The 16,980-nt window shown below is 34.7% G+C and overlaps 1 protein-coding gene across 1 annotated transcript; it reads left to right on the forward strand.

Annotated features, from left to right (window-relative positions):
* The first annotated feature begins 69 nt into the window (after window positions 1-69).
* On the forward strand, window positions 70-15,647 carry LOC134264340 (cilia- and flagella-associated protein 65-like). Its single transcript, XM_062746637.1, has 42 exons — window positions 70-91; window positions 170-266; window positions 1,538-1,769; window positions 1,893-2,031; window positions 2,184-2,314; window positions 2,432-2,546; window positions 2,834-2,918; window positions 3,016-3,161; window positions 3,344-3,457; window positions 3,563-3,671; window positions 3,841-3,956; window positions 4,240-4,389; window positions 4,616-4,744; window positions 5,073-5,141; window positions 5,810-5,896; window positions 6,019-6,099; window positions 6,389-6,529; window positions 6,680-6,806; window positions 7,018-7,186; window positions 7,276-7,414; window positions 7,597-7,736; window positions 7,879-7,963; window positions 8,069-8,227; window positions 8,436-8,601; window positions 8,999-9,127; window positions 9,327-9,483; window positions 9,610-9,678; window positions 9,809-9,937; window positions 10,060-10,144; window positions 10,242-10,400; window positions 10,991-11,179; window positions 11,333-11,446; window positions 11,537-11,695; window positions 11,959-12,102; window positions 12,963-13,079; window positions 13,303-13,446; window positions 13,565-13,639; window positions 13,747-13,949; window positions 14,036-14,164; window positions 14,313-14,580; window positions 14,793-14,893; window positions 15,089-15,647. The coding sequence occupies exons 3-42, from the start codon at window positions 1,540-1,542 to the stop codon at window positions 15,267-15,269; spliced, it is 5,379 nt and encodes a 1,792-aa protein (XP_062602621.1). The 5' UTR covers window positions 70-91; window positions 170-266; window positions 1,538-1,539; the 3' UTR covers window positions 15,270-15,647.
* Window positions 15,648-16,980: the final 1,333 nt, after the last annotated feature.

Below are 16,980 nucleotides of genomic sequence, written 5' to 3' on the forward strand. Positions count from 1 at the left end.
CCACTTGGTTGCTACGAGAGTTCTCTAACTTGGCGGTGCTCTCTAATGTCCAAAATATTAACAAAGTTTGGCACACAAGGAGCAAATATACGTTTGTCTTGAAAATTGCAGATAAAAATCGTTTTCTTCGTTCACTTTAAAAGTTAATGTCCGTTGTGCGTCATTTCAGTTTGGCTCAACGCTAAAACTCTCACGTCAAACATAGCAACACGGCCATCTTTATTTTATTTACATCATGGCGGATATTGAATGACAACAAAAAACAGGTATTAAACCGAAGCAATCCACACTCTATCTCCAGAGTGTTATTTGTTCTACATTTTAAATATATTTTACTAGTTAAATACATATAATAAATATAGTTATATTGTCTTCGTTCTTCGGTGAATATCCTTGTCGAAAGTTTAATTATTTTGGGATGTTTTTAAAATACAGTTTGGGCAGTAGTGGCGAATATGTCAGCATTTCCACATAGTTTTTATCTTTTGGAACCCTATTGATATGTGTTTACTGTAGACAAGCATGTAATTGTTCTTTAGATATGAACTTTACTTTGATTTTATTGCCATAGATTAGATGATATGAGTATTAACAGGTTGGGCACAGTTCCTTTTTCGGGGAAGTATTACTACAAAAGGGAACTATTACTCTTTTCAGTAATAAAAACATTACTCAATTGGGGAATTTTTGTCACATTTTTTAATAATGCCTCTAATCCACTCATTAAATAAAAAGTGCATAAAAAATACAGTGTGATGTATTTTATCTTTATCAAACAAACCTCGCTGACTGAAAAATTCGGACCTCCATTGCTGCAGACAAGAGTAAAATGAGATTTAATAATTTTCCCTGTTGATAATGGTACCAAAAGTATGGAATCTAATACGGACATTCATTCCAGGACAATTTTAAAAGAATGTCGTTTGAAATTTAATATTTCAAATAATTATTTTCATCTGTAAAAGAAGCAATGATATTTAAAATTATTATTACGATTTCATTTAAAGAAATAGTATTAAATTAAATTAGAACGAATAATCTCATGAACGAATAAGCAAGTGCTGAACGTATCCATTATCACAATTTTAACACAGGTAAGGTACCGTAAGAAATCTATTAGCATAGATATATTTCATCACTCTTTTTCAGCTTTTTGCAGCAATAAATATTGCAGTTTTGAGCACACATACACGTAATAGACAATAAATATTTAGAGGATGTGAAAATATTCTTGCACTTTATCTTTTATTTAAAACAAACACAAGAATAGAGGCTAAATGAGTAAAAATTCCCGAATTCAGTAATGTTTTTATTGCTGAAAAGAGTAATAGTTCCCTTTTACAGTAATACTTCCCCAAAAAAGGAACTGTGCCCAACCTGATTAATTCACAATTATTTTGTTCATTTCTTCAGAGATGCTCTATCTTGATACAGATTAGTGGTGCATATTTTTAGATTTACAGTAATAACTGGTATTTTGTGTTGATAATTACACGAAAAATCAATAGTGTCAATATGTCTCGTTTCCTTTTTTCAGCCATGCCATCAGTGGTTGAAGTAAGCCAGCCAGTGGCTGTACCAACATCCATACAGCCTGTAAAACAGTATTTACCTCAAGTGACACAGTTATCAACTGCAGAAAAGACTAATTATCATGGCATTGAAGTGATAAATGAAATCGTCTGGCAAGGATGGGAGCCAGGAAGAGAATACACCAAGAATATTGTTTTAAAGAATGTGAATGTAAAAACACAGAAAATAAAGTACAAGTATGTTGTTAATTCCAAATATACTACTTTAAATCTAGAGCACTAAAATCATTAAGGAAATGTATTTTATAGAATTAAGACAAATTAAGTGCTTTTGAACATGCCTTTGAATTTTATTTACAGAGTACCAAGTACTAGATTTTTCTCAACATTGTATCCAAAGCCTCTTGTGCTTAGTGCAGGAACCAGTTTCTCACTGCCTGTTACATTCAGACCTCTCGAAAAAGTGGTTTATAATGATAAAATAGAATTTCACTTAAAAGTAAGTATTTACTTGTTGTCTCAGAAATGCATGTTATTTTGAACAAAATAATAATAACAGAGTGCGAAGAAAAAGTGAATTTTTGAAATCCAACCCGACTTCTGTCAAATGTGAAGGAACCTATTTTAAATAAGTTTTATTGAATGTAACAGGATGGATCATTTGAAGTTCCAATCAGAGCGGTGCTTCCACAGGTTGATATCTCAGTTCCAGATTTCTTGGATTTTAACATGTGTGCTGCCAAAGATGTGGTTCACACAACATTTGAAGTCAGGAATACGGGGTAGGCATAGGTTCTTTTCAATTTTTTTAATTCAAGATTTTAAAAAATACATTTACATAGGACCTAGAATCACTTAAAAGCTCATTTTTCAATGTCTATTTTCTATTTTTGTTGAAGGGATTTGGAAACAAAGATTGAATGGGAAATTAAGTCACCATTTACAATAGAACCCAGTGCTGCAATCCTAAAATCTGGTTCTGTCAGACATTTCAAGGCAACATTTACACCAATTGTAAGTTACTGGATTACACATAGATATATATCTGAGGCCTGATCGCCAAAATTCCTTATATCTCCAAAAGGAATCTTCACGAGCACTCGCTCTATTGAACGGGTCTCTGAACTTATTTAACCTATTTCATGTATTTTTAAGGGAATTAGACATTGAAATTAATTTTTACTGTTTAACACAAAATTCAAAATATAAAAAAATGTCAAGTGTAAGCTAGCACATTTCATAAAAAATATTTATGAAAAACATGACGACAATCTGTTTAACATTGTCACATTATTTTACAGACCGCCTGTGTTTATCAAGGAGAGGCAGTATGTAAATATGGACCGGAACTCACACATGGAAAAGTAACAAAACTGGAAGGAATAGGTATGCCATCAGCAAACTGTCTTATAATAAAAGAAACCAAAAACTTTTGTTGGAAAATGTTCCCTTTTGTAACACATTTGATGTACTCTTTAAACAGGAAAATATCCACACATTTTGGTCTCTGCGCTTGGAAAGCCTTCTAGCAGTCTGAACTCTTCAAACCAAGAAGAAGAGATAAAATTTTCCTCTACTCCTGTTGGATCTACTGTACAGAAATGGGTGGAACTCCATAATTTAGCCCCTGTAAGATTTTGTAGAACAAGCAAGATTATTGAATCTGTATTTTTCAAATACTTTGTATGGAGTGTGATAATTACATCAAAGAGAAAATATTCCTTGTTGAAATCCTTGTAGAAATGACTGTAGCTTGTGACTATATATGTGTATAAATTAAATATGCTATTTTTTTTTACTTAAATATACAGGTTCGTGCTCCATACAAGGTACAGCATCCCTCCAAAATGAGCCGCATCGACACTGTGTTTGCCTGCCCACAAGACGAGGGGATTGTCCCACCCATGAGCTCAGTCCGCATCCCAGTAAGAATTTTGGTTTGATTTACTCATAGCAGTGTGGTTCCTGACATATAAAAAATTTTGCTTTAAATTCAAAGCTGCAACTATTTTGTGTGTTTGTTTATATAGGTAACATACAGTCCAAACACAGTAGACACCACCTCTACTGATTACTTCAATGTTGTTACTATTGGAAATATCAGCAAAGCAGTCATCAAATGTGTTGGATCTTCTAAAGGTACGTGTACAATTGATATGGTATATCTGCATAAAAGTCAAAATCAACATATGATTAACTAATAAGAGCATAGTGAAATTGCATGCTAAAATGCTGTCTTAAGAAATATGTGTGATTAACATTCGTTGTCTGAAGACAACAATCAATGAAAACGAATCTTTCTTTGCAGGTCCTACAGTTCATCTTGGAGCAAAGAATGTCAATTTCATGCAGATAGATCTGGGAGCTGTGGCCACTAGGACAGTGGATATCATCAATAGTTCAGATATAGAGGCCACATTTCAGGTAAGGTCAACTGACAATGTTCTGTCTGAGGTTCAAGTATTCTCGTCTTCTGAGGGATAAAAGACTTGCTTCTGTTTATGCTGTTTATCAGACTCTCTCTGTGTCTGATTCCACAAAAAAAAATTTGCAGGTTTCAATGTTAGTTTGTGGAAACTAGAATAATCAAGTTGTTCATTTGAATCTGTGAACAAATTCAAATGAACACTACTTGTTGACTGATATAGAAATGCGTGCATATTTAAATACATTTATATTATATCTCACTGTATTTGTTTCTTTGTAGTTTATGCTGGACTGTAATGAAAGTGTGTTTAAGCTTGAGAAGACATCAGGAGTGATACGACCCAACACAACAGTGACAGTCGTTATGAAGTTTGTCCCCCAGCATCCCATCAACTACTACAGGAGGGTCACTTGTATGATTCACAACCAGGTATGAACTTATGCTGTGAATAATTTTTTTTTTGTTGCCAGAACCAGTATTATTTAAATGCTTATGAAATACCATAACTAAACTTGTTGGGACAGTGCATATAGAAATACATACAGTACTAGAAATTTACAGAGATAATGGTCAAGTGACGATATTTTTCAGGTTTTCAGGAAATTATACATCTAACTGAAAGTTAACGAATGTTTGTTTTCTTTTGATTCAACAGGGTCCCTTGCTTTTGGACCTTCTCGGAACATGTCATGCAGAACTTGTCAAACCAGCAGTCCTGCTGTCCAGACATCTAGATAACTACAAGTGTCATGTAGAGAGAGGACTATCTGTCTATCCACCAGAGGTAAGTCATGTAGATAAACAAAAGTGTAATGGGCAGAACTGACTTTCTCTTTCTTCCAGAGAGAAAATGATGGGATCTGTGAAGTTAATGTACACTTGCACATATAAAGAGGCATACCTATGCTTATAATCAAAACATGTGAAGTGTAAAGAACTTTAAATTCTTGATACAAATGTTAGATTTTAGATTTAAAAAAAAAAAGGAATCATATTATAGATACAGATGAATAGAGGCATAATAATTAATTAAATTAATTAATAAGCATTAATTAAAAAAATAAATTAACAATTAAATCCTTAATGACAGTTGTGTATTTATTTCTTTGCAGCAACTAAATGAGAGCTTAAAAACAGGAAAACTGGAGTTAGATGATGCTGGATGTCTGATGATTCCTGAGGTAGGTTTTTATTATCAAAGAAATGGACTAGCTTTTTTTAATTTATAAAAAAACCCAACAAATTAACAACAAATGGATATGTTTAGAATTTGTGATTAAATAGCAATGCTTTTACTGTACAACTGCTGAAAAACAGTAATGTTTATATGTCATTAATTGCCACAACATTATATGAGGGGAAACTCAGTTATTACGACATAGTAAAACATTTTAAAAAAGTTTTTGTCTTGTGTTAAGCCCAGGGTAAATATTTTTAATGTTTACTGTGACAGGTGAATTTCATCCAAATTGTCTTACCAGACGATGATGCTAGGAATATGGTGATATGTGAAATGATTTGTTTTACTTCAGTTTTTTTAATGAAGTTTTATTGTTACACATTTGGTTCTTTTTTTACTTTATAAACATTGCCAGTTATTCTTCCTGATATGAACAGAATGAAAATGATTATTTTTAAAAAGAATGGAACAATAAAATTATCATTATCATGTTTTGCATGCATTAAAAAGCTTTTATTGTAAAATATAAATGGAATGAAATTCAATTTAATAGATAATGCACCTCTTTGTAAGTGAGGAGCTGCAACTTAAAATGTCCTCTTATCATAAAACTTTATAACTAAACCTGAGAAAATGTATATTTATAATTGTCATTTGATTTATTTATAGAAATCCGAGACAGACACTGAGCCTACACTTTCTGTTGTTCCTCCAATGGATGAGTACTTCAACGATGGCTTTCACTGTGATATCAATGTAAGTCAGCAGCTCTCTCTTTCAAACTGTAGGAACTATCAAATATCTTTCAGAAATCTTATGCATTTACAATGCAGATGATCGGTTGGTGTGAGAAATTATATTTGATTTGTTTTTCACAGAGTTCTGTTCCACATGTCAGCATAGACACAAACATTGCAGACTTCGGACAGTGTTCCAACATGAGAACTATAGAAGATAAGGTTAGTTTCTCAGATGATTTTCTTCTACATTTGATACTTCTTTTAAAAAAAAAATATGTACCAAGTCATAGCTCTTTAAATTTATTACAGAGTGGGTTATTTTATCGACCAAAAAAAATGTTATTTCCTTATTTAAATTCGTAGTAACTGTAATTTGAAAGAAATATATACAGAAATTCAAATGAAGTGTGAAGTATTAAATAATGATATACATGTATACTGTACTGTATGTACACATTAAGTAATATATGGTATCAATTTAGACTGAATGATCTCCCTCTTATTGCAGATAATCAATGTAACAAATCACACGTACGGCAAGGTGACCATTCAGTGGAATTGTGGGAATGATAAAACATTTTCTGTCATGCCAGCAACTATGGACATCCCTCCTCTAAAGTCCTGTGCTTTCCAAATCACCTTCAAACCTGTAAGAAAAAAAAACCCTTATGTATTTATCACTATTTATAAAGATACTTGCACTAAGTTTTGCAGATATGTTTCCACGGGTTGATATCAAACTTGTAGAGTGTCAAAGAGAGAACATTTAAAATTTTTAAGTAAGTCTTGTTGATTTTAGACTGTCCCTAACCAGTTTTATGGAGCAGAACTGGAATGTTTTGCTTACTACAAGAGTTTAAGAGATTATCGTTTGGTGGAGGATAACACTCACTGCCCCCCTTGGTGCCTCACTCTCACCTGCACAGGTAATTAGTTGACAATACATTACTATTTTTTTTTTGGGGGGGGGGGGGATTCTAGTTCTGCTTATCCTTAGTGCTGGATTAAAATACATGTAAATTGATAATAGACATTTAGAGTAGGGGTAGCTTTGTAAACATTTTTTTGTGAAATTGTTAAGGAATGTGTAATACATTCAATCTTTTTTAAAACTTTAAAAATTTGATTATTAAACAGGTCAAACATTCCAGCCAAACAATGAGACGTTCCTGCCACGTTTGTGTTTCGACACGACACGTCTTGTTTTCCCTGCGGTAAACACTAAAGAATCCACCTACAGAACTCTGCTGTTGACCAACAATGGCACCACACCCATACTGTTTGACATTCAGAAAGATCCCTCAAAGTAAGTCTGTGGGCCAGTTTGACAATATTCTTGAAAAAAATAATCAGTATCTTGTATATGAAGAATCTGATTTGATATGATTCTTTCAGTACGTATACTGTAAAACCAAGCAAAGCTTTGCTGAAAGGACAGCAGCAGGTGTTTGTGGTCAAGATAACCCCCAATGAAGTGAAGCACTATAAGCATGACCTGACCTTCAGACTCAACGATGATGAAAAATACAACAAGGTACGGCACCTGTCCACTTAGATTATCTGAGTTCAGTTTTATGGGTATTCTACTAGTCTTAGTACATGTAATAATAATCACCTTTACTTTTATTAGAATATTGTTAGTATACATGAACACCCATGGCTTTTATGCCAAAGTAATTGGCTGTGCTATTTATTTCCATTTGGATTGTGTTTCAGTGTGTTGAGTTATGGGGCTCAGCAGAATCACCTGAAGTTGTACTGGATACAGAGGGAGTTATGTACTTCAAGCAGACCTGTATTGGAACCTCCTCTACTAAAGACTACACCATCAAAAACATATCTAGAATACCACTCAGGTACAGAGTGTAATAGGAAATGACAGTTTATCACTGTAAATCAATATGCAAAACATATCATTCATCAGGGGTCATATTCTCATACCGATTTATTTCATGTGTTACTACTATTATTATAAAATACTTTTATATGTATGTTTAGATTTGAATGGAAAATGGTGCACAAGGACAAGCAACTGTTGTCAGTCACTCCATCTTCAGGCATTATTCAGCCCAATGAATCACAGGTAAAATAAACAAGGATCAAAAAGTATCATTCTGATTATCTGTTTTTCTTCCCCATTTTTAAGGCTTTGTGTATTTATAGTAATTCCCTATTTTTACCTGTACAGGCCCACAGGTGGTCGTTTGTACCTGCAGCTGAGGAGAAGTATGTTATGAAGCCCTATCTGATAGTCTGGGGCCAGGGATTCCACAGTTCCTCATCAGGAGGCAAGAAAAAGCAGTTCACGGTCCGCGCCATAGGGGAAGGCTCCATTGGAGACATCAAGGTAGCTCTCTTCTGATGGGAATGGATAAATATAATTTTATAACCATAATGCACATGTTATTTGAGGATGTAGGACTTTGTTAAACTGAAAGATTTTTTTCTACATAGGGAATTGTCTAAGTGTAGGAATAATTTTTGTACAGATTTTCTTGAAGTGGTATTGATTTAAAAACTTTTGAGTTAAATTAAGGTCTTTTGTTTATTTTAAGGCTGATAACACGTACATTGACTTTGGTGATGTGGTGGTGGGAAGCTCCACCTCTAAGATGATCAGCATTGTCAATAACAGTACCTGTAGTCTCCATTACTGCCTGATTGTCGACCAGACAATGGATGGACCATACCCAGAGGAAATCACTAAGGATGACAAACTTGGTAAATCATTACAATACAGCAAAACTCGTTTAGTATGAACACAGATATTGCAAATTCCCAGATATAGCAAAGTTATTATGGATCCCCTGCTATATAAATTTAACTAATTCCTTGTATGAATATAAGGAATTATGGATATAACGAAGTAATTTCAAAGGTCCAAGTGACTTCCTTATATCCGAGTTTTACTGTATCTTGACTATGATAATAAAGAACACAAATATGCCCCTTTCAAAAAAAGTTTTTATTTTTTTTTGGTATAATTTTAGATATTTCATATTTGCTATAAGCATAATAGAAACTGTTATAAACCCCCAATGAGTCCTAAATATTGAATTTTGAAATCTTTTTTAAATGGTTGTGGAAACTTTTGTTGACCTTTGTTTTGATTTTGTAGCCTTGATTCTGGACAGAACAGAGGGAGTGCTACCTGCCAGGTCTAGACATAAGATCCTGGCTACAGTCAAACCAATCAGGAGAGTCAACTATCAGTTTGCCATCTCCTACAAACTTGTCACCCCACAAGGTAAAAATATGTCAATTTACAAGGCTTGCATGACTAAATAATAATAAAAAATTCAAAATTAATTCTCAAATATGAATTTAAATTTTTAGATTCTCAGGTAAATCATTGCATTTTAAGTATCAGATATATATTGGTCATATTTTGTAGCATGTACAAATAAAAACTTCATAGAATCTAAATGCTTGTTATTTTGGTACAGGTCAAGTGGTAGATTCCAAGTTGCAGGAGCCTCAGCATTTGTGTCACATACTGACTACAGGCGTGTTCCCAGTGATGGCCGTCACTGATGCTCGATGTTACGGCAGTGCAGTAGGCATCAGTAAAAAACAACTCTGGTCACTCTTCTCACTGGACAAGTATGTACACCACTTACAAACATTAACATGGTGTTGATTGTTTTTATTAAGTAGCAGTTTGACAACTGCTCTACTCTCAGATTGAAGTAAAATTTTTCTGATATATAATTTTAAAATCACTTTCAGTTTGAACTTGTGCCTGGATTCTGATCCTTCTGCAGAAGAACTTAGATACAGTGTTGCCACAAGACACAGGTAAATGGGATAAATATTTGATTGATTTTTCAAGAATGATGGTTGATTATAAAGTAGAAAAAAAACTTGAAATCTTTGAAAAATTCTCAATTCTTGCAGAGTTTAAAAATTTTGATTTCCTTTTGCACAGTCATGCTAGAAGACCTCCAGTGTACACTAGAGCCATCATGGACTTCAACTTTAGTGCTGCCCCACTGGATAGTGAGCCGTGTGTTGTAAACCTGATGTTTGAAAACACTGGAACAGTGGCCACTGAATGGTAATCAGAATTTTTATTTAGTGAAAATTTCCTTGAAAAAAAGAATTATAAGACAAATAGTTCCAGAAATTCACAGATACTTTTGTGTAAATTGAGTTTTCAGTTTATTTTTTCTATTGAAGGTCCTTCCTGTTCCCATGTGATCTTCAACTTGAGCTGGAATACTGGGCAGAAACTGGAGAGTTTGATGAGGATGAACTTCATGAGGTATGCTCTCTCCATATCTAATGAGGATCCTTGTTTTAAAGCATTTTCTACACTATTCTCTGATGTCCTTTAAAATTAATTATAATTTTGGTTATAGATGAAGGTGATGGACAACAAGCTTTTTGCCATTGAGCCTCAGCAAGGTAAACTGGAACCTGGCGAGTGTAAGACGGTGACCTTCACCTACAGACACACCATTGCAGGGACAGACAGACTTCCTGTTCTCCTCAAACTGGCCAGGGGCAGAGAAATACTGGTAAGAGCAACTTGTTTGACCAAAAATATGAAATAAAATAATTATAAGTATTAAAAGGACTGAATTAATTTGTGAGCAAAACAAACATAGGTACAAACACATAAACTATTTATTAGGGGTGAAACGATACGCCTCCTTCACGGTTCGATACATATCGAAAAATTTGGTCTCGGTTCGGTTATTTTCGATACGATACATTTTGATAGAAGGAAACAGATTCAATGTTGTTTTATGCTACCTTTTACTTAATCTAGTAAAATAATTTATGTACAAAATGGATAGAATGTATCAATTTAATTGATTTGACTGTTAAAAACTATTTTATAAACTTCAAGTCCACACAAACTTACGTTTCTGAACTAATTATACAGAAAAGCATGTTTGTACCTTATGCCAAACCCAACTGAATGACGATCCCGACCGAAAAACGAACCGAAAGTAGAGATTTTGCACCGTGTATCGAACCGTGAAAAAATACCGCGGTGAACCGATACCGCGGTGAACCGTTTCACTCCTACTATTTATATTGCATTTTGAACATCAATATAGAGATTGTAAGATTCAAATTGTTTTTTTCTCCATTTTTTCAGCTGAATTTCATTGGAGTTACTGTGGAACCAGAGAGGAAATACATCCACTTCCCGTCCAACAAACACATGTTTACACCTGTTGCTGTCGGTGAAAAAGTCAGTCCTAAACAGGTGTATGAGTTATATAATGGTGGAGCTACACCCGTCAGGTTCAACTTTGACCTGGCCCCTCTAGAACTCCTACGCCAGGTAAAAACCCAATTCATTATTGTAAAACATGTACTTAATTACAGAAAGGTTAATTTGTTAAACACTTACTGTAAAAAGAATCTTTATTTAAAATTTGTTGCTGATTTAATTTTGTAGCATAGATTAATTAAAATTTTGTTACATTTTTCCCAGGAGAACTTTGACCAGCCCATCTTTGAGTGTCTGACACCCATTGGAGAAATTCCACCAGGCAGATCTTACTCCGTGGAATGGAGATTCTCTCCAATTGAGGCCAAGACATACATGGTATATTTCTTTATTTAAAGATTTTAAGTTCATTTATGTAATTGAAAAAAATTAAAAACTGTTTTTCTGACTAAATATGGCTCATTGTAGATTGATGTTCCAGTCCATGTTCACAATGGAGACACGGCCATTGTGACATTTACTGGTGTGGGCTTTGACAGACGGGTGATGGGGGATACCATGCCAATCACAGACCAGCAGGATATGACAGGAGTCCCGGGGGTCCAGAGTGTGTCTGTTCCAGGACAGGTAAAGATTTAGATTTATTAAAGTCATATCTTCTCAACAGAAAAAATCCAGTACTTCTATATCAAGCATAGTGAAAAATATGACAAACACCAACAGTTGTATACCTTAGACGAGTGATAAGATTAAGAAATGTTGAGGTTAACAAAATACAAATGTATAATAGAACTTATAAGGTAAAGTAACAACATTGGATTATGAATATGAAGGTCCTCCTCAATGGGAAAAAGCCACTAATATATCTCAATTTCTGATGCCTATTTCAGCTGATGTACCTATCACAAGAGAGACTGTCCTTTGGAAATCTGCCCCTATTCAGTCGAGCCAGGAGGATGGTGTTTGTTACAAACAAGGCTAAGGATCGGGATGTTTCATTTGAGTGGCATGTCACTTCACAAGCTGATGCCCAGGTATATTTTTCAACATCTTCAATACTATGTCCTACTCAGTGTGTGCTAGAATATTTTCTTTATTTTGTTTTTTGTGATGTCATGTTTAAGTTTATTATGTTTTTTATGCACATTTTAAACTTTGCTTTCAGTCAGTTATAGATGTAAGTGTTTTCACTGTTTATGTAGCTTGTGAAGCTGTAGAGGTATTCATCTTAAGGTTGCTTTAGAACTGTGTAGCTGAACACAAAAGATGCTTCACTTGAAGATTTAGATAGCTGTTGAAAAATCTTTAATAATTGATCTAAAGATGATTTATATCAATTATTTATGTTTTATTTTTCTTATAAAGATTAATAAGGTAAACTTTCTTATTGTTTGGTCATTTTTATGTACTGTATAAGTGGAATTTTTAGTGAGACACTGATTTGCATTTTTCTTTAAAAACCAGTGTATGTTTTTAGTGAGAAATTATAGCCATTTTTTATTGCCAAGAAAGTTAGCCCTTATATAAAAAACAAAACAAATTTTTATGAAGGAATATATATTTAATTTGGTCTCCAGTTTCAAGCTAATATCACTAAAAATTCTGCTTATGCTGCATTAGCATTATTTTGCAGGTTTCTTTGAAAAAGTTCTTTCTTTCTATTTGTTCTGTTATTTCTTTACTTTACATTTCTTTTAGAGAGAACGTAAGGGTGTGTTTTAGGGATAGTATTTTAACTGTCATTTTTTTTTAACATGGTATGAAAGTAAAAGAAATAGCCTCTAGAAACAAAGTTAGTTTGCTTAACAGCCAAGATTCTTAATGGCTTAGTTAGTAATTTATTTCATAATTAAATCTCGCCTTCTATACTGATAACATATCTGATTTTCTGCAGTACCTGTCAATCTCCCCAGTGAGAGGTAGACTGTCCCCCGGGGAGAGCCGTATGTGCCGGGTTGTCTTCATCGCCTGTGGAGTCCCATCCTTCTATGACCTGGATCTGGTTTGTGAAGTAAGTCTTTCACATACGATTTAAAAGATTTGAATTTTGATCCATATGCACAGCATAGGAAATCTCAGGTATGCAATTAGCTTTCTTTATTTTCCAACTCATAACAATTCTTCTCAGTTGCAAATTTTGAGATTTGTATTAGCCACATTTCTCTTTTTACAAGAGTATGTTTCTTATTCATTTTTATAGAAGATATCCCATGTTGAATTTTTATTAAATGTAGGCTACTGATGAACTAGAGATGGACAAATATAAGAAGGAACTGGCTGCATGGGAGAAAGAAAAATACAGACAGAAGTATGAGTTCTGTATCACTGAGAATGATCTGGATGCTGACCAGAGGCTCTCAGACAATGTGGAAATTGTGGTAGGCATTGTGATAATAGGGAATATTACAATTTCATTCTCTAACATTACTTCTCCAGAGCTAAAGAAAAGAAAGTAATTGGATTTGCATGACAGGAACATTTCTGTGATTTTTGCAGGAACGATCCTCAAGTCGCCTCAAGTCTATGGAGGAGAAAAAGATGGAAGTAGAAGGAGAACTCACTAAATACAAGGTAACTTCATTTAATACAAAATTATGCCCCGTTTTATAAAGTAACTTGTGACTGTGTTAAGTTGCAGTATGTATCCTGCAAAGTTTGATTTCTTGTTAATTTTGTAGACACTTCCACCAATAAAACAGCTGTCTCCTGACGAAAGGAAAGTTCTGGAGTCCAGGAAGAAGAAGAAGGAGAATGAGTTATGGGAGAAACCCTCACCCCCAGTCCCCTTTCTCTTACACCTGGGGCTGACCGCCAGGACCCACGACATCAGGGAGTTCCAGTCCACATTCCCCGAGGAGTACAGGAACTTCTTCATTGACAGGTCAGTAAATGACACATAAATTAAACCGAGTAGGAATGTAACAGTTATTTCCCTTCTATCAGTAACATTTTTACTATATATTTTAGGTCAATGAGTGAGAGAGTAAGCAAGAGTGCTGGTAGAAAGCAGGCCTTAGTTGAGAGTACCTCTACTATTATACCCTGCAGTACTGGAGAGGCAGATGTCATATCAGGGGTTCTCAGCAATGTTCTGAGGTAATTATAAATTTTGTAGAATTTGATAACACTTTGTAGAAACAGGAATAAAAAAAATATTTAAAAGGTCCATTCAAAGAGTTCTGAATGGAATACACAGCCAAATGTCTGCATTTAAAGTAACAATTGTTTAATATACATTTTTTAGAGGTTTATTAGATGACACCTTTTTCCATGAAGCTGTTAAAAAAGTCATCAATGATGACATTCCATTGTATGCTCAAATTGGAGAGAGACCCGCCACAGCCCCACCGGTAGAAATGAGGGCGGGGCCCAGCGGGAAGACCAAGTCGACCCAGGAGGATTCCCCCCGGGAGGATGTCAGTCGTGTGTCCTCTGCCACACTTCCTGTCTCTCCTGAGGCCACGCCCCCTTCATCAGCTGGCAGTAAAAAGAGTCAGAAGAGTGAAAAGAAGGTCAGCTGCACTCATTTCCTTCAATTGTATTCATATCTCTAGACTAAATCAGCTGGTACTTGTTCTAATCATACCCTTTTAAAAATTTTTGATTGTATCAATGTAGGGTAATTTTATTTAAGAGTTCTTAATGTTTTTTGTATTTTTTTTGAAGGATCTTACCTATTATAAAAAAAATTTAAATAATTATTTCAAATACAATTTTTTTTTAGAAGTCAAGAAAATCAAAGACCCCAGTAAAACACACAGTTGAAGAAGTGGAAAAAGTAAAGAAAGAAGGAGAAAAAATAAAGGAAAAACAAAATGTCAAAAAGTTTGTAGTTTTCAGACTTCTTGATAAAATATTGTTTTATGAAAAGATAAATATCTTAATGAAATTGAATTTAAGCATGTGTATAAACTTTTGGCAGCCAAAAACTTCAATATACACTGTAGCTGATTGACAGATCTATTCAGAATTAGATTTATGATGTTTTGTGGTAAGTAATGTGATATATCTATTTTGTAGGGTACCCGAGTTTGGCAATGCTGCAGAATCAATAATCGAGAACACGCTGCTGAACATCGTAACAGAGGCATTATCTGAGGAATTCAGCATTACTGCTCGACCACGATTTATCGCTTTACCCAAGAGAACAGCATCAGCCAAAAGCAGACAGTCCAACCAAAACAATGCCAAGAAAAACTAAGTTATTAAATTATTCAGCATAATGCTGTGTATTTAAAAAAACAAACAGTTTGCACCATTGATCTGTAACACTGTACTGAAACTTTAAAATATGTGTTGCTTGACTTTTTTTATGAGGAAAGCTTGGATTTTTTTTTTGAGTGAAAGATAAAAAAGCATTTACATATATTGTTTAATTTAAGATTTTATATTTACTGTATGAATACCTGAATATACTTTAAAAAGTTTTGAGGAAAACAAGTTAAGAGAACTTCTCAGAAAAAATGTGATATTTTTATAATAATGTTTTGTTGTACTCTTGTTGAATTTGTATTTATGTATCTCTGTGTCTCTGCTCCGTCCATTGGCAAATTAGTTTCAATAAACATGTGATACCTTTTTTGCTGCTTCCTTCTTTGCTTTTGCAAGGTACTAGTTGAAATTTCATCTTTTGAAAAAGAGGAAATAGGACAGGCATTTTTAACATGAGCATTGCCTGTGACAAGGTTTCTGAAATTGCTTTGATTTTATTAACTTCTTGATCTTGAATTAGGAGTTATTTCATAGTTTTTTTTCACATTGGTGGTATTTATTGAATTAGAGTAGGTAAGGATTTCATATTTAATGTGCATTACCTATGACAAAACTTTTCTGAAAGTGCAATAATGATGTATGATCCTGTGACCTTGACCTTATTTTAAACAAGAGGCCCACGGGCCCTATAGGTCATCTGTGTATCCCATAACAACTTTCCAACAATTGAATTTGATTTGTGTTTTAAGCCAGAGGCCATGAAATTCAAAATTTTAATTATTATCATAATTTTTTAGCATGCTTACATCAGAGTAACAAAGAGAAAATGCATTTATTGAATTCCACTGACCCTGGGGTATGGTGTAAGGATTTGCAAAATAGTGCATTCAGAAAAATATGCCATCGCACTAACACACAACACGCTGTCATGCTAACATGAGTTCGCACAAAACGCCATCGCGCTAACACACAACGCACTGTCATGAGTTTGCACAACACCCTGTCGCGCTAACACACAATGCACTGTCACCCTAACACGAGTTCACACAATACGCTGTTAGCTAACGCAAGTTCGCACAACGTCATGCTGAAACACACAACACGCTATCACGCTAACACAAGTTCGCACAACATGCTGTCATGCTAACACACAACACGCTGTCATGTTAACTTGAGTTCGCACAACACTCTGTCACACTAACACGAGTTTGCACAACACGCTGTCACGCGAATACGAGTTCACACAACACACTGTCGCACAAACACGCAATGCGCTTTCATGCTAACACGAGTGCACACAACACGCTGTCACACAAAGACGAGTTCGCAAAACACGCCATCGCGCTTACACACAACGTGCTGTCATGCTAACACAAGTTTGCACAACACGCTGTCACGCTAACGTGAGTTCACACAACATGCTGTCACCCTTACACGATTTCAAGCAACATGCCGTTGTGTTAACACACAACACACTGTCACACTTACACGAGTTTGCACAACACGCTGTCGCACTAACACACAATGTGCTATCATGCCAACACGAGTTCATGCAACACGCTGTCACGCAAAGGCGAGTTCGCAAAACACGCCGTCGCGCTTACACACAATGCGCTGTCATGCTAACACAAGTTTGCACAACACGCTGTCACGCTAACGCGATTTCAAGCAACACGCCGACACGCTAACACTCAACACGA

This window comes from Saccostrea cucullata, unplaced genomic scaffold (assembly GCF_032062105.1).
Source record: "Saccostrea cucullata isolate Sc308-1 unplaced genomic scaffold, CSIRO_AGI_Scuc_v1 ctg410, whole genome shotgun sequence".
NCBI lineage: Eukaryota > Metazoa > Mollusca > Bivalvia > Ostreida > Ostreidae > Saccostrea > Saccostrea cuccullata.

Coding starts and splice junctions, on each gene's coding strand:
- LOC134264340 (XM_062746637.1), top strand. CDS start 1,540: ATGCCATCAGTGGTTGAAGTAAGCCAGCCAGTGGCTGTACCAACATCC. Junction 11,180..11,332: donor CTCTAGAACTCCTACGCCAG/GTAAAAACCCAA, acceptor CATTTTTCCCAG/GAGAACTTTGACCAGCCCAT. Junction 13,950..14,035: donor AGGAACTTCTTCATTGACAG/GTCAGTAAATGA, acceptor TATATATTTTAG/GTCAATGAGTGAGAGAGTAA.